General features: G+C 30.4%; 1 protein-coding gene across 1 annotated transcript; it reads right to left on the bottom strand.

Moving 5' to 3' along the window:
* Positions 1-355: 355 nt before the first annotated feature.
* On the bottom strand, positions 356-22,475 carry LOC128550308 (uncharacterized). The gene is made up of 3 exons (XM_053529119.1): positions 22,145-22,475; positions 2,244-2,315; positions 356-861 (listed from the first exon to the last, which is right to left on the bottom strand). The coding sequence occupies exons 1-3, from the start codon at positions 22,407-22,409 to the stop codon at positions 386-388; spliced, it is 813 nt and encodes a 270-aa protein (XP_053385094.1). The 5' UTR covers positions 22,410-22,475; the 3' UTR covers positions 356-385.
* Positions 22,476-24,800: the final 2,325 nt, after the last annotated feature.

Here is a 24,800-nt window from a genome sequence, read left to right as displayed (position 1 = left end):
TGGGCATGCGCTATCAAACGAATAGGTCGTTTTGACATCTCCGTTCAGGTGGGGGTAGTTTACAATGTCGATGTTGAAGTCGTCTCTTTTATCATACATTCAGATAATTACGGTGCAATGGAACAATATAATGGCTTGCATTTTTTGTGACACGACACAGTTTATATCTCAGACATGTTCAGTGTTGTATTGATGTAACACACACGGGCATTAGGGATTAAGACAGATAGTCAAATGGACGTATTTGCTTTCAAATGTTTTCTTATATCCTTCCTGTATATACACAATACAAAAATATCTTTTTACACTAGTATTTTGGAGAGAATATGTTAACTGCGATCAAGTAAAAAAAACGTGAAGTAAAGAGTTATTTATTTTCTTCAAATTATTTTGAACAAACAACACACGCCAGTTCACGTCCGTCCGGGTACTCCTGGCATGGAAGAGATCCACACTTAACTTCTGTAAGATAGAGTAGCTTGCCGTTTTGGTCAGCTTCTCCGTGATAGACAGCTTCTGGGTCAGCGTCCACACAGGCGTAGTCAGAACCACCTTTATGGCCAGAATGACCACTCATAAGATACCCCGTGTATTCTTGTGTCCAGTTCGGGTAGCAGTCTTTCCTTCCTGGTATCATGACAGTTGTTGGTCTCGGACTTCGGCACACTACGCAAGGTGCATCTTGATCTTGCATGTTTTGAGAAAATGGGTCAATAGTTGAATACATCTCATACTCTGTGCCGGATATTTTACCACCTATGCCTTGTATGCCATCTTTATATTTTGCCCAAGTAGGATGTTGTGGGAGACAGACGTAGCTCGCAGCACCTTCGACATCATATGGTGAACCCGATGTAAATCCTGTAATGAAATCATGGACTGAAATTGTTTTAATATACTATAAAGCTACTGAATTACAGTAGTTCGGAGATAAGAACCCTGTTGGGGTCCCAAACTCTCTTCCTCACAAGAAAACCATTATTCAAACTCGATCTCAAAACGGGTTATAGTTGGTTTTAATTTTATCGGTTTGATTTACATTAATTGGTGCTTCACTTTAATATAAGTAATATAAACATAATAAAGCTAATAAGATCTTTAGTTCCCATGATCAACAATTGGGTAAAATTTGCCGTCTTATCGGTAAAATTATCCCACTTGAAATCACCTGGCTGGGCGATATCGATTTTTATCTGGTTGATATTTTCCAATAGAAACAAAGAAGGAAAAAGGGTTTTAACAAATACTGTTTTTATTAGAATGAACACGCAATATTTATTATCCTATTGAAGTGTTTGTCATTCTTTTCTCTTTACAGAGATATAAATATTATATATCTAAAAAGAAGAATTAATACTTCCCTTGGCGATTAAAAAACACCACAATCAAAATAAATTCCCCCTTCCCACGTTTTTACAGTAGATCTCTAAACTGTAATCCTAGTTATTTATGCACCTCCCGTGATATGATAAGCGGAGATAGCCGAACCATAACGGTTTGCAACACTCGCTAAAAAATATTCGATAGTGATCGATACTTAGCTAGACGGTCTAAGGGAGACAACAATGTATAGCGTTGATCTCGATAAACAAGGAAAGATAATAGAATCGATTTTTACCCAATTCTTCAGTATGAATGTATTTGGTTAGATCTTTATGCTTTCTTGTGTATACATAGATCTAATCAAATCATTGAACTAGAATGTGTTTTTGTCACAAAAATATATGTCTTCTACCTATGTATACCTTTAGCACTGGCGGCCATTTTGTGCAGCGAAACGGAACGTGTCGGCGATATGCACAACTAGGCTTTGTACTGATCACTTCTGTCAAGTATCGTCGAAATGCAGCCAGCAGTTTGACCTGTGAAAGCCGCCAGACAAATTTTTTCTATCTTTAGCTCTGGTGGCCATTTTGTGCAGTGAAGCGGCACGTGTCGGCGGTATGCACAGCTAGGCTTGGTACTGATCACTCCTTTGAAGTTTCGTCAAAATCCGGCCAGCAGTTTGACCTGTGAAAGCCGGACAACCTTAATGCGGACGGACGGACAAACCGACGGACAGACAGGCGGCAAAGGCAAAAAACAATATGTCTCCCATACCTATGGGGGACACATAATTATGGCTAGTTTGGAAAAGCTCGGTTACATTAAGTACACTCTGGACAGTTTTACACGAAACTTTATGTCATAGAAATATTAGATAGAACATGCATACCAGGATTTTACTGAATTTCTTATTTTACCTGAGTATACCTTCTCTGTACCATTACCATCACACGCTGTTTTACCCCACCTCACATACGTTGATCCTTGATCTGCAAAAAAAATGTGTTTTTTTTTTTCTTATTTCGTAAAAAACACAATCATTTACGAATACTGTAACCTCTGTGTATTTATTCACCAAATTGAATCCTGTTTTATAACCAGTTTGTATAACTTTAGCTTTTATGTGCGATTTGCTATTGGATAATTACTGCATTTATGTAATAAAAACAATAAAATACGTAAATAAAAAGATCTTTTGGAAGCATAGAATGCAATGCACTAATAGGTCCGATATCAGTTATAAGTTTTTATGTAAGTCTAGCAAATCTGTATTGAACTATAGACTGGTCAATACCACGAACTACGGAACGGATATTCACATAAGGAAACTTGTGATAATTCTATATATTAGGCCATTGAAAATATGTTATCTTAAGTTATAATTTGAATATTGCTGGAACAACTTTTCTGTCAGTGAAGTATTGGTCAAATATATGACTTCACAAGTTTTTAATAATGAATTCACTCAACATATCAGAAGGAAAATGATGAGGCAAAATCCTACAACGAATAGGACGATATACCATTCTGGTCAGATCCATGGCCTGTCGCTAGGTTTCACCTCATGCAATAGGCTATGAAAGCGAACAGCATGGGTTCTGACCAACTGTGCAGGCTGGTTTGGATCCATGCTGGTCGCAAACGCAGTATGTTGGTTTTCTCATGGCGCGGCTCAATTATATATTAAATCACAAAAATATGATTGTGATTCAAAGTTGAAACACTTATTCACAATTTAACTCTTCTTTACATTTATATGGACTCTATCCAAACTACGGTAACATGCAAGACACCAAATGGAACTATGAATAATAAAATCTGTAAAAAGATCTTTTGGAAGCAAAGAATGCAATAAAAACAAATGAAACAATAAATTTCAAATGAAGAAAAACATGTCCTTCCGGCACGTGCACTGAGCGTTGTATTGATCTTCGGATTTCTTGGAAGAAGACTCTGCGACTTGTTGATCTGCAACGTTTCGCAACTTGTAAACAAAGTAATGACCAGTGTTCTGCTTTTATGCTATATCAAGATTTAAATCTTAACTTGGCATCAGATCTGTTACTGCTAGCTGAATTGAGATTGTAGCACCAACAAAGTGAAAATAAATGAGTAAAGTGGCAAACTCGCGTCCATGTCCTATTTTTCCGAGAGGGTCATATAAATATTTAGCGAGCCCACCCGTGCAGAGTAGTAAGTAATTGTTTGTGAGCGAATCATCGACCCCACTTAACCTTTGACCACTCTAAAAAACTGACCAATGTCGCCAATTTTTAATACTTTAATAAACCACAGTTTTAAACCCAATAAAAACCTCTGATTAACTAATATGTATTAATTAAAGAATGATAAAAATGAAGAAAACATATATCTTTATTTAAAAATAGTTTTCCACGTAAAAACTTCGATAAATAATCTTTAAACACTAAACCGATAGACAAAATGTAGAATAATTATGGCCGAAAATAACATACAGGAAGTAAAATATAAATGTGGTTGAATTTAGACCACATTTATTTTCTGTTTAAAATAACTCTTTTACTTCTTGTTTTGTAATCCTTCTACAATAGATAAAACAACTGTTAAAAGACATTAGAAATGACACAAAATGTACACAATACCAAAATACATTAATAATTATCCATAAACAAAGAAAATTTCAAACTAAAAATAACCACAGAACCGGGAAAACCAAATGCCTAAATATAACAACTAAAAATAACACAGACCGGAAACCAAAAGCTATAATATAACAAATATAATAAGGCGGTTATTTACAAATCTATCCCTCTTTTAATAAAAACAAGTAAGATCCCCTTGGATAATTGCATTCATTACAAAATTATTTTAATAAATATTGGAAGAATAAATTACTTTAAGGAGTTGTTATTTATTTAAAACAAAAAGTAATTGAATAAATTAAAACACATAAAAATAAAATTATGATAATTTCAAAACCATAACACATTATAATACAGAATATACACTATATATAACCGGTTTTCAACTTTTAAATCAATTGATCGAGTTCAGTTATGTTTAGTTCCGGAAGTCAATCTGACGTTTCCTTGTCTGTTTAAAGTAGCTTGCAGTATGGTTTTGTACTGGATCGCTGTCTGTTAAACGTTACAGCCTGCTGTTATGAACATTTACTGTTGTGTCACATAAAGAAATTCCTTACGTCAATGTTGTAATATAGCACTGAATGCCTTACTTCGTCTTGTCTCTAGTTTCGAAAGGTTTCGGAGCCAAGAACAATGGGTTAAGGTGATTCTGGCTCACAAACCGGCAGGTTTGATGATTTAGGAAAAACCAGCGGTATGGTGAGCCTAGCAGATGAGGTCTCTTAGGAAAGACGAATGTTCACTAAAAACCGGCGTCGGGTGTGGCAACGTAATAAATTCTACCTGGCGTCGGTTAAAATAACTGTACAGAACACGGCTTATGCATTTTAACAACTATTAAACCAAGTATTACAAGATTTAAGTACAAACAACAGAAATCAACTCAAACCTTTGAGTATGCCATAACATATGCATGATTGAATTATTATTATGATTTACATTGTTTACTCTCAGTGTTTTTATACAATAAACTCATAAATGTATTATAACCATTTTTGTAACATTTTAATGAAAAATAAACAAAAATAACCACAAAAATGTGTTTGTTTTGTCTTGATATTGTATTGTTATAACTTTTAATTATACCTTTAATCCAAAAGTCCGCATCCATAATAAGATACAGGTTTCATTATCATCCGATAGTAAATTTGATGTAACTATTTTTTAAAAGCAAAATGTTAATTCTGTAGATGCTGAATCGTCATACGGTGGGGGGGGGAATATCAAACATTGTTCCTTTTTTAAAATAAATTTTAATTTTTTTTCTCCCTTAATACATAGATATTAACCGATCAGTGTCAAAGTCCTCAGCTGCCTTCAGCTGTTATATTTACATTCTCAATATATCAAAAAATAAAACATCATCCTGAGGCCTTAAATTCCGCCACCTAAATATAAAATGTATATTGGGCATTAGGTCGTTTATTATACGGTTCACTTATAGAGCTCACATCCCCTTTAAGAAAAATTAATATTCTATTATATAAGTTTCCGGTTTTTTCGACTTATAAACACAACCACTCAAAAGAAACTTAACTATAACATCTATTTTATATTCTTGGTTTATGTTTATAAAATCTTCATAATCTAAGAAAATGGTCCGTCTTACTTTCAAAGTTCATTTAAAAGTATCACCGATCGGCCATATTTTTATATGTTGAATGTATCCAGGCACCACGACGGTCAAATACTTTTCATTTGTATGTAAATCAAAGAATGATTATACTAGCATTCAAAGACAACACTTCAGTCTCACTTCCTCTATACCTTTTTTCTATTTTCCTGTCTTTCTTTTAAGTTTAAGAATTATTCCAGCTAAACATCAAGTCGTTTTGTTGTGCAACTTCAAAGCAGATAAATTATCACAACGCTTTTGTCCTAGCTAATTGTGTTCTGTTTTAAGAAAACATTTATACTTTTGTAAATTTCTCAGCATTAGTGTAATTTTCTTCGACATTAGCGGTTATTGCTTTAGTATTAGCAGTAATTACTTGGTATTAGCAGTGATTGATTCTCCTTGTTTATCTGATATTTTAACTACAGAGTCTAAATCATTTATTATTTATTAATTTGATCATTAATTATTTAATTGCTTCTCTTGTTTAACTGATTTTTCAACTACAAAGTCCAGTTCATTTTTATGTTCTCTCCACTTAGCATTAAATTCATAATATCTTCTGTAATTTTTTGTATATTACTTAATTCTGCATATTTTAAATTGTGACGGTTGTCAACACTACTAATCCAATTTTTCGAATTTGTTTTTTTTAAAGGCATCTATTAAGAATTAATTTTCTTTTTTAAGGTTATCTAATGCTGTATCATGATCATCCACCTCTTTGTGAAGCTGCCTTTCCAGTTCAGATTATATTCTGCAATTTATTTGAAAATGTATCGAGTTAAATCTTGATTCCCTTTTGCCATTTCAGTATTTTAGTTTATTTATTTCTGTTTTGAATTTCTACTGGATACATATTTTGTAAACTTTTTTTTCAGCTTTTTAATAATCTTATCTTTTAGCTCTCAAGTTAATCATACTATCTTTTAATTCTTGGAACTTGAGTGTATAACTGTTTCAAAATTCTTCCTAAAATACTGTTTTTTAATATTTCATCTGTCATATCAGATTTCTCATCAAGTTCTAATAGAATCAGTCCTAGCTTTCATTTCTCTCAATTTTACTTGTAATTGATTAATTAATAATGAATTCTTTTTAAATCTTTGTAATTCTTCAAATATTCTTTTACTTCTACTTCTATGTTTGTTTTATAATTTGATGTCTGCAAGATTATAGTCCATCTATTACACTTTTGAACTTTTTTAAACATAAATCGTCTTGAAACTAGCATCGTTGGGTTTTATCTGGAAATTCCTAGGTTGATTATTTCATTACCTCCCAATCTAATGCTCTATTCGATTGTGTTTTATCAAGTTCCTTATTTCTGTGAAATACATTCGTTTCCTTTATATAAGCTTTTTAATTGTTTTTTAGTATGCATAATCACTTAAAATCAATATCAAATTTAACTTTACTTATATACTGTCAGGTCACTTATTTGTTTTACATCAATAAAAAACTCCATTAATAATTATTATATATTACCAGAAAGTTTCTTTTCTAGAAAAACTTCCTTGGTTTTTCAATATATAAAAATCATAATTTTGATTTGTTGCATTAGTCAAAAGTATCACGATCTAATATTTTTGTTCATTACAAATCCTATCGATTTGTCCATTTTACCTGGACTTTCAAATTAAAATAATCATGTGAACAGTTAATTCGAATATCTTTGGTGTTTTTGATAGTAAGACTGACTTAAATAACTAACACACCAGTTTTTTGGTGACGTCCGTTAATAAAGTAATTGTTATTTCATATTTGAACTTTTTTATCTTCACATACAAATCATCAATATTACTACTTTTGTTTTTTTCTGATTCAAGATTCCACAAGGTTCAATTGTTGGGATCAGCTGAATATTCAAGTATTTCATTTGGATCTAATTTAATCTTTTTTTGCAATTTGATTTAAGTTGTTAATAAATCTTGATATTTAGATTGTTCAAGTTTTTAGCATACAAGTAATATTTAATCATATATATAAGATGTTTTCCGAAGTATATCATTAATGTATTTGTTTTTCCAGTATCGAAGATCACTATTAACATCAAAACATGAATCTGGGCTAAAAGGATAACGTTGTTTAAAGTTATTGGATTTTATTAACACTTTTGTATCATTAAGTAGGAATTTCCATTTATATAATAATAATACATTATTTTAAATTATTTTACATATCTTACATAATCTTACATTATTTTACATTATTTTACAATATCTTACATATTATATCTAAAGCAATCAAAACTTATGAAATATAATAGAAAAAAATTAGTCCGGGCAAAAGATGAGATGGTCTTAGAGTAGAGAAGAAATAATAGAGAAAAAATAAGAAAAGCTACAAATCGGGATAAGGATACTGAAATTATAAGCCAATTACTTGAAAAAATAGAAAGTCAAAAAGAACAATTATATCAAGTCCGTTAAAAGCACTTACACTGAATAAAACAAACAATTAGCGTTACTTCCAAAAAGTTTTGTGATAAAATACAAGAAGTTAGAACCAACAACAAAAATGGCAAGAATTGAATGAACCACCACCTTCGGACGTTCAACAACCATTATCACACACCAAAACTCGACGAAAAAGAGTTGATAAAATACTGGAAGATTATTATAACATAAAAAAAAAATTCCTGAAGATCAGAAGAACTGGACAAGACCAAAAGAAAAGAAATGACCAAAACGTCATTTAGATGCTTTTCCTGGATAATGATGTTTTAGAAGAATATGAATATTTCAAAACCGTCTGGAAAAGTTGACTTTTTTACTGCATATGAATCTAAATCCAGATAAAATAAGTAAAGACGATCTTAAAAGCTACAATAGATAAGGTTACTGAAGATATAAAAAATAAACGGTCCAATAAACAAGCAAATCAGATCAAAAAGCCAAATAAACAAGAAAAAGCAAAAGAATTAAAACATGATCAGATCAACTCATAAAGACAAGACCGTAAATCATATTCTTGGTATTCTTCTACATATTAAAAAATGAAAAGAAAAATATATCAATCACCCATATAAAGTTTTATACCAAATGGAACAATATGGTAATAAATTATAACTTAACTAACTTATGGTCAAACAAATTGATTCTAAGATAGCATTACTGGAAAAGAAGTCTTAACATAAGTAGATGATGAATAAATGATTTAATTATATAAGATAAACAATAATAAAAAACATCCAATTTCCATTCAAGAAAAATATTTAAAGAATTAACAGAAAAATCAGGATTACCTATCAATAAAGATCTAGAAATTTAAAAAAGTAATTAAGGGACAAGGTTTTACTTTGTCCATGTAATTCCCAAATGAATTGGTTAATTACTAAGTTAATTTGTGGTTCAATAAAGCTGGAAATAATAATGAAGAACTAAAAAATGAAGGTAATAGAATAATTGATGACTATTAAAAAATGAATTCTCCTTTACCCAGAACAACATGAATGTTATATAAAAATTATTTTTCTGAATATAAAAATGAAACAAAAAATAGTATTAAGTTTCCTGAAACAGTTTACAGATAATAACCAAAAATACTCCTACAGATTTTACAATCAGATTTTAGATCGTTTCTTTAATTTAGATAACATAAAAAACTTAGTTTTGGTTTGGATAGTATTAACACCTATGAAGACCTACTCTTTGCATAATATTAGTGATGAAAAATACAATAAAAGATTCGTTAGCATAATGGTAAGGATTGAAAAGATATATAAGTACATAATGGTTCTACGTTACACAGATATTAATAAATATATAAGGAAAACAATAATCTAATGATGAATTTTTTGAATTTGATAAATCAAATTTGCTCCAATAATTTGGAATTTGATTTAAGTAGTTTTAAGATTTGATTTCAATTACAGATAATTTTAAGTGGATTTGGAAAATATCAAATTTTCATACATTGCTTGGTTTGAGAAAAAAAAATTGAAAAATACAGAAATAACAGAATTGGGAACTAAAACACCAAATATAACAAACTCTGTGGATAACAATTACATTCCATTGTGATCTATAGATAATTCACTTGTGATGGTAATTTCAGTGATATAATCTATTGCTTTAAGTACTGCAGATTTAACAAGAGCTTACCATTTTACAAAAGACACAAAGAGTTGGATAGTCTGAAATTAATGAAATATATATAAATTCAATTAAATAAATATTACAGATGTTGGAGGTGATTGGAAGAATAATGATAGAAGGTATTGTAGCAGATTGAGGTAGAGAAGCGCCGTATTATCACGAACGTCAAGGATTCGTATAAATGCGATATCTATATCGACACGAACACAGAGAGGTAGAGTATTTCATGATATCTTGACATAAAATAACGTTTTTATATGAACAAAATAAAGGAATATTTTATTTATGTTGAATGCCACGACAGAGAAAAATCATACACGGAACAGGTATCTTTGACACTTTAACGAAATGCTTTCAAGTTCAGCCGCAGCTTCAATTAGCACAGCTGAAAAAAAGCTTTGGAAACATCCAGAAAAGCAGCCACTTGAAAGTGGAACAAAAAAAGGTTGGCACAGAAGTTGAAAATTAGCTGCACAAAGCTTGTTGAAAAACTAAAAAGAAACCTGCCGCAGCTTGGTAATTTTAATTGCTAAGGAATTAACAAGATAAAAAATAAGAGTAAAAATAGTAAGGAGGAGGAGAATTCATATGAGAATAAATAAAATTGTCAGATCTGGAGGGACCTTGTCCCCTGACGCCTTCGCAGCTTTAGCTCTGCTGGAACTTCATTCAACAAAAACGAAGTAACAGATTTAATTTATAAAAAATTTAGAAATAAAAAATAAAATAGATATAAATATATACATGTTTAAACAAAAGAATATTGCGAAAGATACGAACAACTCCTAATTCAATTTAGATACACGTTTAATATTCTGTCTTGGGAAATTATGTTTAAGCAACAAAAAAACGGATATCACTTACAATTAATGATAGAAGTACAAATTTTTGATTGGTTTAATGGATATTTTTGAAGTAAGTTTTAAAGTAAATAAACTTGCTGATGGTGCTGAGTATGATGAGCCCAAATCGCTCTAATTACTAATGCAGCTTCATTAATTGATCAGTTTAGTGGGTTAAACAAAATGGAAAAATTGTTTTATGATTGTAAATAATTTATACAAATTAATAATGAAAAGAGTTTTGGTTGAACTATACTGAAGATTATGCAAATCAACTGGAACAAATGAATTTATCTAATTTAGATACTACATGCGACTGCTCTCTGATAATAATCGGGGTTTGCTATTAAAGGATTATTAATCAAGAAAATAAATGAGGTAAATCCTAAGATTTCCATACATAATTATTCATTTTTTCAGGGTTAAAACTAATATTTTACCTCCAAGTCAAATTCAATAACACGCAGCTGACAGATTGATATGAATTAATTTTTTAGAGCTAATGCTGCTGATCCTGGTAGGGTAATGTAACAAAATTAATCTAGGGTTCCCGTTTAATTTTTAATGAATTTGACTAATTAATTCTGAAAGATAATTACAAAGTAAGATGGTCAACCTTAGGGAATGATGACGCAATCAACTGATACACAACAAACTAATATAACCTTTAGAATCACAGCGTGGTGGAACGTAAAAAAAACCACAAACATTAATTTGGTTTATTTACAACGACCTGACAAAAGTAATTCACATGAACATAAGCCACATTTGTTAGATACATTTAAGGTTGTAGCAGCAACTGATAGTACTTTACTTGAGCCTCTTGTCGTCTTGAAGTTGGTAATGTGTTTTTATCCAGAAACAGAATACACAAGTATATCAAGAATATAAGATATGTAATTAATATTATATAAACTAAATAATAAGACTACGGAAGTCTCATAATCGATCAAATTTTTTCAAAGATTGTTTGGATTTGTTCGTTTTAACTTGAATATAAAAAGGAAGTAACTACAGAAGATCCTAACATATACATTAACAGCTAAATTAAATATTCCACCGGCCAGCTAATAATCGTGTTTATGCAATTGTATTGTATGAGGAAACAGTTGAAATAAATACTATTGAAATGAACTGGTATTGTTATAAATAAAATAAAATATACATTATATATAATGATATCAAATTATATTGAAATATAAAATTAACCTTACAGGAATGGACAAAAGAAAAATTTAGCCCGAGCCTACAACAACAAAACTCCATATAATTTTAATTAAAACATGAACAATACGTGGAACACTTCCCTTTACTTTTAACAAAAACACAAATTTACAAAATAAAAAAAGTTCTTCAAATAATAAGGGAGAAGAAATTACAATTTCAAAAAACAAATGTCCAGTCCAAGTCCAAAATGGTGGATTTTTAGGAGCTTTGGCTGGATTTTTTAGGAAAAACAATTCTTCCAATGCAGCAAAAATAGCTCCAAAAATATTAGCCCCTCTAGGCATTGGAGCTTTGTCTGACAGGCCAGTACTGGGTGTAGTAAAATAGGGGCTTGGAAATGGTATGATTTCAGTAGCTAATGATAAGAGAAATATGATACAACATATCTTACACTGAAGCAAGAAAACAATTATTAGGATCTGAGTTTATTAATTAACACAAAAACAAAAACAAGACGCTGGAGTTTAGGTATTTGGCAGCTAGTCTAGGAATACTTTGATTACATCTTTGTTAAGTGGAAAAGGAACTACAGAATGATTCTCTAACGGAGACCTTACAGACGAATTCTATAGTAAAAAAAAAATAAATTTATAAAACAAACCAATAGTCTAAACTTTGAAATGGAACAATGCGTAATACATTACAAATTAAAAACTATTAGGGGTGGTTTTAGTAGAAATAATTAATAAAATTAAAAGAAAAAGGACGAGGTGGAATTATAAATTATGGACGACTCTGTTTTGGTCCTGGAACACATTGGGTTTGTATATTGGTAAAATATACTTCCCGATCCATTTGGACTTCCTCACCAAAAGAATAATTAAGAATACCAAAAGTAAAATACAACATGTTCAATATCAAGACAGAAACAAGTATGCTTTGTGGAAATTATTTGTTTTATTTTTCATTAAAATGTTACAAGATAAAGTACCTTTTATGATTTATTGTATAAAATACTAAAAATTCATAATCAAAGAGTAAATGAACAAACTATTAAAATTTATTTTAATAAAAAGATCATTTATTTAACTGGAATAATTAATAAATGGGAAAATTCAATAATATACATGAAAAAGTAAATAAGATAGAAACACAAATAGAAAGGCAATTAATAAGAAAACCTCCATTGTTTTAACAAGTTATACCCAGGTACTGATGTGGAAAATCAATGGCAACTGTAAATGCTAGTCCTGTTAGTTCAAAAAGTAATAATGTAAAGAATTAATTTTAATTCCATTTTAATTATTCTGTGGATGCAATTTTAAATTAGATAAAGAGAAGCTAAATTACAACTAAAAAATACAGAAACGTATTGATCAAAGTTATCATGTATAAAAATAACAGAAAAAATGAATCTATTTCTATTAATTATGCAAATGAATTTAAAATAAATGATGTTATTTATAATTATGCTTAAACGTTATGGATATTCAGGTTAACAAATTATGGTTCTATAATTAAGAGTAAGCTAATGTATCAATACCATTATCAAGAATATATCCTTTTATCATCATAACATGATAAAATGATTATTATAACATTACTGGAAAGATTGTGTTTATTAGAACAATAACTTTAAAGGTGTGATTACTTGGTTGAATTAACAAAGTATCCTTTGTAATTTTTTATGAACTATTGTTTTCTTAACACAAGTTTTTAATTCCTTTACATTTTTTAATGTAACTTCATTTTCTAATAAATAAAAAACATTTACTTCTTAATCCTACAAATTCAACATGGGAAATGCCGGCAGCTTCATCTTTAAATTTTCCCAATTACTTTTTATTTATTATCAAAATAAAATTTTGAATTACTATCGAATCACTATTATCAAATAAATCTTTGATCCTAATAAAAATCCACAAATGCATCCTTTGGTTTTAATTTCATAACATAAAGAATCAGTGTCAGTAACAATAATTTTACAATTACCCTCGTACTTTATCCTTAATATAATTATAAGTAAATCATACATTAAATATTTTGATAAATCTAGAATCCTTCCAACATACCATGTCTGTTAATAACAAACTTTCTTTTTATCTATGAATACCAAAAAGGTTAAGTTAAACATCGTTGAACTAACAAATAAGTTTTGCTTATGTAATTTTAAAAAATATTTCATATTCATGAGTATAAATTTATATTAACCCTCTACGTAAATTCCTCCATCGTCTTACGAATACAGAATATTGTTCATTCACTTAAAAAAAGTCCTATTCAAATGAATATTTTGCTTTAGTCATTTGAGTATAAAATCAATATAACTTTTTTACCAAGAGATGAACAAAAGTTAAAATTTTTAAGTATTTTTGTTACTTTTAGACCCAAATTGTGTATATAGTTCAAGATTTTTATTAAAGAACTACATAATTTTTTTTTTTCATTAAAGTTGGAACTAATATTACATTACGTTGTTCCTATTTCAAATTCTTGTTTTAAATATTTTTACTATAATCAGAAAGCCATTGATCTGGAATTTTTATTTTTTCAGGAGCTAAAGGATAATCGTTGTTGGGTTTATGTAATGTCTTTTTGGATATTTCAAGATCACATTCAATTATAAATTAGTTTTACCTTTTGCCAATTAATTTCTTACATTGTTTTTCGATATAAAATTAAAGTTTCCAGAGGTAAAGTTGAAAATAGCCCAACCGTAAAGGTTATTGGCGTCAAGGTACATAATGTATTTGCTTCAAGTTTAGGATCATAATCTTTCATATATTTATTGTTTGCTTTACTGTATCTGTTTGAAATGTAACTTATTCCTCTCTCAGTCCCTTTTCAATAAAAAGATACATATCAATATCAGTTATTTAATCTAACATAATTCCAGTCATTTTTTAACATTGCATCCCAAGCTAACCCAGGACTACTAAAATAATGACAAAGGATCTAATTTGTAGTACCTTAAACATAGTTTTTTCTAAATTTATCAATACATCAGCTAAATAATACGTCAGTTTTTAAATATAGATCATGAAATTCGCCCATTGTTTTAATTTTAAATTAATCATACATTTTTAGCATGTTCATATTCGTTGTCTATATATGTGTATCATCAAAAATTGAATATAACCTTCTTTAGAAGGTAATTTTGTTTCTTTGAATTTTTAAATGAATCCATGTAATCATATGGATAAACACCTTTTTCTTTAATAATTCAACATTTTCACAATAAATTCCGTTGATGTGTATTGAAATTCTGGATATTTTTTACTAATTATCCAATGATGAGAACATAAATTGGAATGAATCAAGAAGACCAAGTCAGAAATCATAAATCCATATATCTTTCCATATTGTTAGAAATAACATTAATTTCTTTTTAAATTTCCCTATTTGTTGCATAATAAAATGACCGTCATAACCTCTTAAATTTAAGAAAAATAACAGGATTTTTATGTGTTATTTAAAATTAATATTACATTCTGAGTGAGCACTTCCCTCTGAATTTTCCTGTTAAGACAATGATCACGACTGGCACTTCACACTCAATATATTCTTTTGCCACAAATATGACAAAAACTTTTGTTTTTTAATTCACTTTCATCTTTTTTAGACATTCTCAAATCTGTTAAAAATGTTCTTTAATATTTCTTTAACAATATTCCCTCCTTCCTCAAGCATTTTTCAATAAACTTATAAACTGCTTAGGGGCCACTATAAATCTGGTTTGGTTTTAGTATATTTATCGTCATACCAAACAAACAACTTTAAAGCCGTAACAATTTGTTTTTGGGGGTGGGATATAGGGGGTGTGAATATAGTTGTTGGTTAAGTTGGGTTGTTGGGGTGTTTTTGTTTTTTTGTTTTGGGGGGTTATTGATGTGTGGGGTGTGAGGATTGTTTGGTTTGATGGTGTTTGATTGTTTTAGTGGGGTGGTAGTGGATTTGATATTTTTGTATTTTGGTAGGAGTTTAAGGTTGTTTTGTGTGTTTGGGTAGGGGTAGGGGAAAGATGTGGATTGGGGTATAAGGATAAAGGTTTGATTTTTAATTTTTTTTGAATGATTTTGGAGGGAAGTAGTTTAGGTGTTATTATGTTTAATAATTTGGAGTGTGTTTTTTTGGTGTTTATTATTTAATATATTTAAGTATTTTTAAAAAAATTTTTTTGGAATACATGATGTGGTTAATAATATGCAGTGTATGTGATATGTGAGTTGTTATGGGTGTGTTTATTAGTAATTAGCAACATGTCACAGTGTTCTTCGATTGATATGTTGATATGTACAATGGATAAATTCCGTAGGTTCGTCATACCTAATAATAAATATTTTTCATTAAACTTCTATTTTTAGGTATTTGAATTTAATGTAACAGAAATTTAATTCCAAGTATAATCAAATCGTTTATAAGTTATTTTTTAATAATTTGAAACTCTTTCAGAATGTTTTGTACAGAAATTTATAAGCTAAATGACACCATCTAAAACATTCATTATCATCGTTCTTTAATTTATTAATCCGTCTCATTGAATTTGTTAGTTTTTTGGTAATTCTAAATAACTTGAAGCAGCCAATGAACATACTTATATCTATTTATATAAGGAGCATCAACTGTCTGTATACTCCACCACTTCCTTCAAAATCCAATTACCAATTCTATTTATTATTTATCAAAGCTTATGTAAGTTTTTTATTTCATTTGTGTTTAATAATTTCTAAAGCATTGATTGAAAATAAGCTGATTAATATTGTATCAGTTTTAATCCATTTTTAACAAAAGTTTAAATTTAAAACAACATTTATTTTTATACCTTTTAAAGTTTTAAGTTCTGATTTAAGTATTTCATAAGAGTTGTTGATAGTTTAAATATAATTGATTTCTTTGGATCTTGTCTATATGTAATTTTAATTTCAAATTTCCTATAATATTGTTTGTAGATCTCTCGATTTCCATCTATATATTATAGTTAGAAAATAAAATTCGTTAAGCAAAAAAGGAGTAAAAATATCTAAAAAAAAATACTAAAATAATAAAGTTTTAAATTATCTTTAAGAAGAAATAAAATATTTAAATTATAACGTTTTCCATTAGTTTTTTGATATTCCACATTTTACTCGTTTTCGCCTTCAGCACATGTTATTAACCCAGAATTAATACCAAGGTCTTAGACGCTGCATAATTGCTTTATATTTTTTCTTCATTAGTATCACAGTCGGTTACAATAACTTTTTAGGATTGTTTCGAATATTATTTTGGTCTTGACAATCACATAATCTTTCAGCATTTTCTTCTTCAGTTAATAGACAACCACAGTTCCATTCAAATAAATAATTTTTTAAAGATAAGGATCGTATAACATTTTGTAATTTTATCAATGACATGATTTTTATATTCATCCTAACTATTTGATTTAAACCAATATTTAATAACATTTCTTCTTTTGAAAGAACTTTCTTAAATGAATTTTTTTATCTGATTCATAATTCTCTAAATGCTAGATAATTTTTGGCATAATCATACTATCTACGCTTTCTATTAACCAACCTATATATATTATACTTATCGCAAAAAATCTTTAAATACACACCTAATGAAATTATATGATTGAGAAAATTTGTTTATATTATCTAATAATCTTTTGAATAAGATTTAAAGTCATTTTTCTAAATTGTTTATCAACTGTTAAAATTTTATCCTCTTGAAACAGTCTGTTTAACCATTCTTCGTGTAAATTGTTGAAGTTTTTTTCTAAATAATCTAATCCAACTTCGTTTTCTTCCGTTCTGTTTCTTTTTTGGAGTCTTTTTAAAACATATTCTGGTCGGTTTAACATAAACAAATCCATCAATTGATTTTTTTCCGTATTTTTATATAAGATCAGTTAAGAAAGTTGTATACTGCTCCCATATCGGGGTCATTTACAACACCATTGTCGTATGATTGTTTTATTAAAAACTTACTGTTAGTTAACTTAACAACGTTCAAGGACTGAAACACCATCAAAACAGTTTCGCAGAAGATAAATTTTTATATGACTGTTTTAAAATTGTTACTGAAAAGGAAATAAATATTGGAAGGTTCTGAGCAGCAAGTTCAAAAAGGTTATAATGAATTTCGCTTGGATCCATAACATTTTGCCATTCGTGAATTGTTCTGGAATTATATTAAAAATTCGATTATATTTCTTTTAATAATATCCTAAAAACTACTTTTTCCTGATCAATATTCCTTCAACTGATAAATTTTTCTCATTTATATAAAATACTTATAGAAAAAATCTTTATTTAAAGTTAATACAACTCTTCTCTTTTTTACTTATATCCGTATTATTTTTAAGTATAAATACCTTCATAACATTTCAAGAGTGTTGAAATAATTTGGTTTCTGGCGCATTTCTAATAGTATTGAAAAATATCCTGAATAACTTTATTTGGAATCTTCTTTATTTACTTTTCCAATCCGTGCTTTCTGTTATAAGTTGTTTTATTTTGTGATGATGTTTTTTAAAAAAAATTTCCTTGTCGTCAAGTTTTAGTCTGTTAGTAATATGTAATTACTGATGGAACCAGCTCCAGCAACTGCTACAAATAAAGGAATACTGGACCAAGTGCTAATTCAGCTGAACAACAAAGACACCTGCTGTAATTATATAAACCAGTACTTACTCTCCCACAAAATTATAACTTTTCTGTAAGCGCACTAAGTTTAGTTAGTGAATAATTAATTGATCTTTGTTCCTATTCCATTATATTAGAAATTAGATTTTTATTTGCTCATTTATATAATTAAAACGTTTTATTTCAAATTAAATTGTTTCAGATCGCTAAATGGACCCACCAATTAAAATTTCCGCTAAAACCCTTCCATTCTACTAAACTTGTTATTTCTTATAGTCCTCGTCTAATAACTTTTTTTCAATTCAAAAACTTCTTGTGTAGTATGTAAAAGTTCGTTGTCCTAAAATGAACCTTGACTATTTCATCTTTAAATCTTTAAATAGTGTATTTCTGGGATTTGTATTTATTAATTTTATAAATTATAAATAATTCCTCTGTCAATTTGTGTATATCCTTTTCCAAAATGCTTTTAAGTTTACTTAACGAACTCGATCACCATTTAAATTTGGCTTATAGCACTTTGGTTATCTTTAAATCACCATATAAATTAAAGTAAAACAGTACTTTATTAAGTTTTTACTAGCTTACGGATGGTGTCATTTATACTAGAATGTTTTGTTTTGTTATATTTATCAACCTATCCCAGCAAATATTTAAATAAGTATAAGTAATTATTTGCTGTAAAATTTTTCCACATTATTTTTTTAAACTTCTATTAATCTTTCTATAACTACAGCCTTTCCATCATAAATGTATTGTACATATTAATCTTATTTTTATTCAAAAATGATTCAAACATTTATTATAAAATTCTTTTCCTTCATCAACCCATCATTCTATGAGTGATCCTTGCAGTCTTCGGGGACTTTCGTCTTTGAATTCTACTTCAGAAAAGATTTTTTCAAATGCTTCAGTAACACTTCTCATTTTGATTCTTTAATGGAATAACCCCAGCATATTTACTAAATATATCATAACGGTTAACAAGTATTTACTCCCTTATTATATTTTGAAAAAGCTTGCAGTCAACTAAATCACTGACCAATATCTACAATATCAATTAACTATCACTCATCGTTTCCTAAATTTTCTTTTAATGGTTTGCGTAATTCTGCTGCTAATACATCGCTCCAGCGGTAGCTTGGTGCAGTGATTCCGGGTATACTCACCCCCTTTTCCCGTTTTTGATTTTTGTCCCACCCAAGTTTGTATTTTGTGTTAATTATAGGTTTTACCAACTAAATGTTTTGTCAATCTTTTCTCCAAATGTTTTTGATTAGTTTTATTTAAATTGGAAAGCTTTGTTTATCACATGTACCCTTTTTACATCACTGACATAAGCAAAATCATGGTCCATACATACTGCATCCAGTTCATGACAGGGGTTCCATTATCTAGGGAATTCCTGGTCCCACAATTAATTATAATCTGAAGTGTTAACCTTTCTTAGTACTAAAGGTAACATTGCTTTGTGAAAAAATCTAAATTACGCCCCTGTACTTTTAAACAAACTTGATTTCATCTTTCACAAATGAACAGGTAGCTTTTATCATTTTTCACCATTTTTTTGTATAACACTAATGGGGTTTATATTTATCAGTAAATCTCTTTCGTTCAAACAATATATTTTAATTTTGTAAACTCATCCTATATCAGTAATGTATTTAAAACTTTTAAACTGGGGTTTAAACCTGTGGTTTTTATAAAGTATTTTAATTGCCACATGTCAGTTTATTTAGAAGTGTCCAAAGTTAAGTGGGTTCAGATTGACTTCGCACAAACATTCTTTACTACTGTGCATAACACTTATAGATTCTGCATAGTTCGAAAATGAGGATTGATTATGACATCTTATCTATGACATCGGCATTCGGCGCATTTGTTTGGTCACATTCATAGACAGTCCACGGCCAAAAAATAAATCTAGCACCCATTTGATTGAAGGTAAACAACTCGGCAGTGCTGCATTTTACGGTGACATTCGTTTCACGCTCTGTCATTTTGCAACCAAAAAGGATATGGCCAAATATCCGCATGCCGACTACACCTTGTGTGTTTGGATGCCAAATATCACGTATTTTCGAGACCCAATTGTTTCGTAATTTTCGGGCGTCAAAAGAATTATAAAACACTTTTGATATATATAAAGAAAAAGTATAATCATGTGTGATACTAAAAGACTTGGTGATCTTTTCCTTGTGTGCAACTGTGCCCATATTGTGTGTGCACGAATAGGGCTTGAGCCATTGCCCAGCCTATACCTTATCTTCTATAAGATTTGCAGTGGGATCCAAACACCCAGTATTATGAGGTATTTTCCCCAGAATCTACCCACCCCCTCCGTGTGGGGCCTACTAATTTTCAAGAAAATATATAAATTAAAGTTTATTGTTTTTCTTTTCATAAAAAGTCCATGCTGTAGTGGAGGTGGCTTTCTTTGAACCTGGCCATTATTACTGCATAGTTGTCCTTGTTCTGAATGAACACCATTTCATTATTCGAATATTTACTTTATTGCCAGTACAGTCAAACTCGCTTTATACGAACTCTTCGGGACCTGAGAAATATGTTCTTATCAAACGAAATTCGTATTAACGAATGTATGACTTTTGGATAATTTGCCAGAGCAAGTTTGGCAGTATCACCGGTATCGCCGGTGAATAGCTTCCATTAAATGAAAATACAGTCGTGAATAGATGTTCATTGGTAGTTTTAAACTGATTAAGTTAATTATTTATTTAGATTACAATGAAATAACTCAACAAAAGTCATACTAAAACACGCAAAACACGTAAAAATGTATGAAAAATAAATTTCAATGTACAAATGTATTTAAACTTTATTAACCATCAAGTGTTTATAGCATAGATACATGGAAATACAGTAACGTGTATACGGTATACGTCGATGCATTTTTGCAACAGGTAGGCCTACCTTACACATGGCATTTCAAACTTTTACTTGAAGAAACTTGTAATTTTTGGCTGAATGTTACTATTATTTAATTCTTGAATGCCAAATTCCTTGAGTTCTGAACAATATTTGAATAATTTTTCATTTGAGCCTTTTTCTTCCAGAAACTTCCTAATGCTATCTACTGATAAAAAAATCAGACACAGGTTTTTCAGGAAATGTCAAATTTCTCAGCGATTCTAGCTTTTGTTAAAATTCCAGCATCAACAGCATTTATTATCTCAATTTTGTCCAAAGAAATTGCTTTTTTTATGCCAGACTTAGGCATAGCCATTTTTGATACATAAACTACACTACATGGCCCTCATACGTACAATGAAAATATATTTTCATGGACAGGTGTACAAATGAAAGTGATTATCGCTCAACTGCAAAAAACATTATTACTGGGACTCGATTGTAATAAATAAAATAACTGCAAACATAGTGTTAATCTCTTTATTATGTATTTATCGATTACAGGTGATAATCACTTCGAATAAATATCAGCACTGTACAGATTCAAACTATTAAAAAATCAAGCTTTGCAAGGGCGAAATGGCCGCCGACTTCTAAAATTAGTTCGTATCAAAAAATGGAAACTTATAACATTTTAGCTCATTGGGACTTCCAAAATGTGTTCGTATCTCCCGAAAATTCGTATGAAGCGAGTTCGCTACTACCGAAATAATTTTACAAAGAAAATAAAAGGACTCGGCCGGGGAATCCGGATTTTGTTCGTTATTGCCGAAAATTCGTATCAAGCGAGTTCGTATTAAGTGGACTCGACTGTATATCTATTTTAGCTGTACGATACCACCCTCTAACCAATGCAAATCCTTGCTCAAACGATAAAAGTTTTTCTAATTGAAGCTACTAGTTCACTTACCACTCTTCAATACTGAAATTTCTGTTTTCAGGGCTGCCAATTCTTGCGCTTGTGTACTCTTGAGCGATTGTATTTCTTGTGCGTGCGAACTCTGGAGCATTTGTCTGTCGTTTGTGTGGTTTATTTTAAGAGCTTCTATTTCCTGGCGTAATGTCTGGAACTCCAAAGCAATGTCATCACTGCTGTGAAAAACAAGTCGCTTTTGTTCTTCACAATTTACACCATGAAACGCTACCAGTACAATTAAAACGTCCGCAAAGAACATTTTAGAAAGCTGCTGAGCACCAGCTTTTAAAACTATTGGAGTAGCCACCAATGTGTGTTTTTGCACTAATTCACTTGTTCTATATAGATATCAGATATAGATACCTTATCTGTTTGTCCTAACTTGTCACCGAAACCTTCAAGCGATATCTGAAATTCACCGTAATTGACGTTGCTGCCGTTGGCAAAATCACCAGTTGGGAGCCTGAACCAGTATATGGTGGGTACCTAGCCTCACTCATAGTTAAAAAGGAGAGGGGCGTAGAAATCGGGGGCCCGGGAGGGGATAAGGAAAGTAACACAAAAAAATACGTTACGGCAACAGTTTTTCTCGGGTTTAAACAAACCAATTCAAAAGATTTGCATGGTGATCTTTAATGTTTGATATTAAAGCTGCCGGAGAATTTTTTTTAGATTTAGATTTCAAAGCAAGGTGATAATACTTTTCATGAATTGTGATAATAAGAAAGAATAATAGTAATTCCTCATCTTCCGAGCAATTCAAGTTATTTTTGTGACATTTGAATCCGATGGTGTCATTATTTGCTGAAAAATAAAATGCAATCAAGTTGCACTTGTTTGCAAAAATGTCCGCGAAATGTATTTTTGCGTTTAATGAAAAAGCAAGGAGTCAACAAACTGAACCAGATCATTTTGAAAAAATCGACATGGGGAGGGGTCAAGTAAGATGACTTAATCTGTTATATATGGTAGGGTGCTGGACCCGACTAACCTGATCCGACCCAAGGACCATCCAGGATATCTAAATTGTGTCGTTGAACTTTGCTTAGATGCTAGTAGTCTTTTTATTCTGTGGCCACTTGGAGGCTGTCTAAAATAGTTTTGGAATATTACCGGACCTTTGACGCTGACCCTCCTAAAAGTACAAGCCTAGCCTGTTCCATCAAGTTTATGGCAATACTAGTATGAGTTCTCAAGTAAGATCCAATATTACCACTTATACAGTAACAAATAAGCATATTTTCACAAAAGGGTAAAGTGTCGGAGTTTGTTCTGACGAATCTGTTGGTGGGAACACTAATTATGTTTAGACAAAGTCTTGAATCATCTTTTGTATCATCCAATTAAAATACCTCTTCTATCGACTTTTCTAAAAAAAAAAAAGTTATTGAAAAACAGGGACTTTATTTAATTCTGTGCGTTTCTTTCTTCATATTTTCTATTTTCTATCGAAATAAGTTCTTTTGTATAAGTTTGTATTATCATCAACCTTTTTGAGGTGATTTTGTTCTGATTTTGCGGCTATACTTTAAAGGCAAACAATCAGTAATGCAAATTTTTCTCGTCGGAACGGCTGTCGGATAAGAAAACATCAGCGTCAAAGGTCCGATAATATTACAAAAATTATCTGATGGACGTGAAATCGTGGTTCGTCCAAAATGGACGTCAATGGTCGTTTTTGAAGGTTTGCAGAGAAAAAAAATACAGAAATATCTAAAAAGTAAATTACGCAGTCTATGAGGAATATGCTGAATTTTATATTAATCAAAATTTCGAAACGAAACCCAATAACTTCGAATTAGGCGCACCACCTACTGCAACGTTCTTGATTCTTACTTGTGAGTGCTAAATTACAATAAGACAAGTAAGCCATTGACATAAAGGGTTTGCTCAGAATTAATCACTCCAAACTATTAACATGACTATGTCAAAGCTATGGTGGCTTATTTCTGCCATTTCACGTTTTCGGCCCGCGACCCCGCCGAGCGAAAACACGAGAATTAACAAGTTACAATGGCGGGTGCGCGGGGCGATAACTCGCTGTTTAGCGGGGGCGCGGAGCGAAAACACGATAATTAGCGGGGTCACGGGGCGAGATTTAGTAACTGGTATGTTGGGGGCGCGGGGCAAAAACACGATAATAAGCGCTGCTTAAACGTCAAGTTTTCGCACCGCGTCCCCGACATACATTAATGATGTACCCGTCTAATTGTCTCGTACAATAAAAAATGGGAAAAGTAACTCTACCTTTTGGCGACCCGTACCTTATTAGACAAAAGAGCATAATATTTCGCACCACTTTACATTCCTAAATGCTTTTTTCTTAATTTTGTTATGTTATGCTAATTATCTCTAAGATCTGACGTTATGGTAAAAATCGTTTTGTCAATTTGTACCATGTTTTAATACCCTCGTTATATACTTGATGCCAAAATAAATCTATCTCTCTATCTATTTATCTACCTACCTTCTCGTAACGACGACATTTGTACTTTTTAACTGGACCAAAAGATGTTGCTTACACGAATCCATAGTATTTAACTGAAGGTACAACTACAACCGCATGTATAACAATTCTGGTTATGGCAAAGTAACTTTTTATTTCGAACAAACAACACACGCAAGTTCACGACCATTTGGGTACTCCTGG

The sequence above is a fragment of the Mercenaria mercenaria genome, chromosome 17 (assembly GCF_021730395.1).
Source record: "Mercenaria mercenaria strain notata chromosome 17, MADL_Memer_1, whole genome shotgun sequence".
Classification (NCBI taxonomy): domain Eukaryota; kingdom Metazoa; phylum Mollusca; class Bivalvia; order Venerida; family Veneridae; genus Mercenaria; species Mercenaria mercenaria.
The sequence above is the reverse complement of the archived record's forward strand: the minus strand, read 5'-3'. Positions and strand labels throughout refer to the sequence as shown.

Excerpts from the sequence above, each read along its gene's own strand:
- LOC128550308 (XM_053529119.1), bottom strand. The coding sequence starts at position 22,409 with ATGTTCTTTGCGGACGTTTTAATTGTACTGGTAGCGTTTCATGGTGTA. Across the intron at positions 2,316-22,144 it reads AATTTCAGTATTGAAGAGTG|ATCAAGGATCAACGTATGTG; the intron begins GTAAGTGAACTA and ends TTTTTTTTGCAG. Across the intron at positions 862-2,243 it reads TACAGAGAAGGTATACTCAG|GATTTACATCGGGTTCACCA; the intron begins GTAAAATAAGAA and ends ATTTCATTACAG.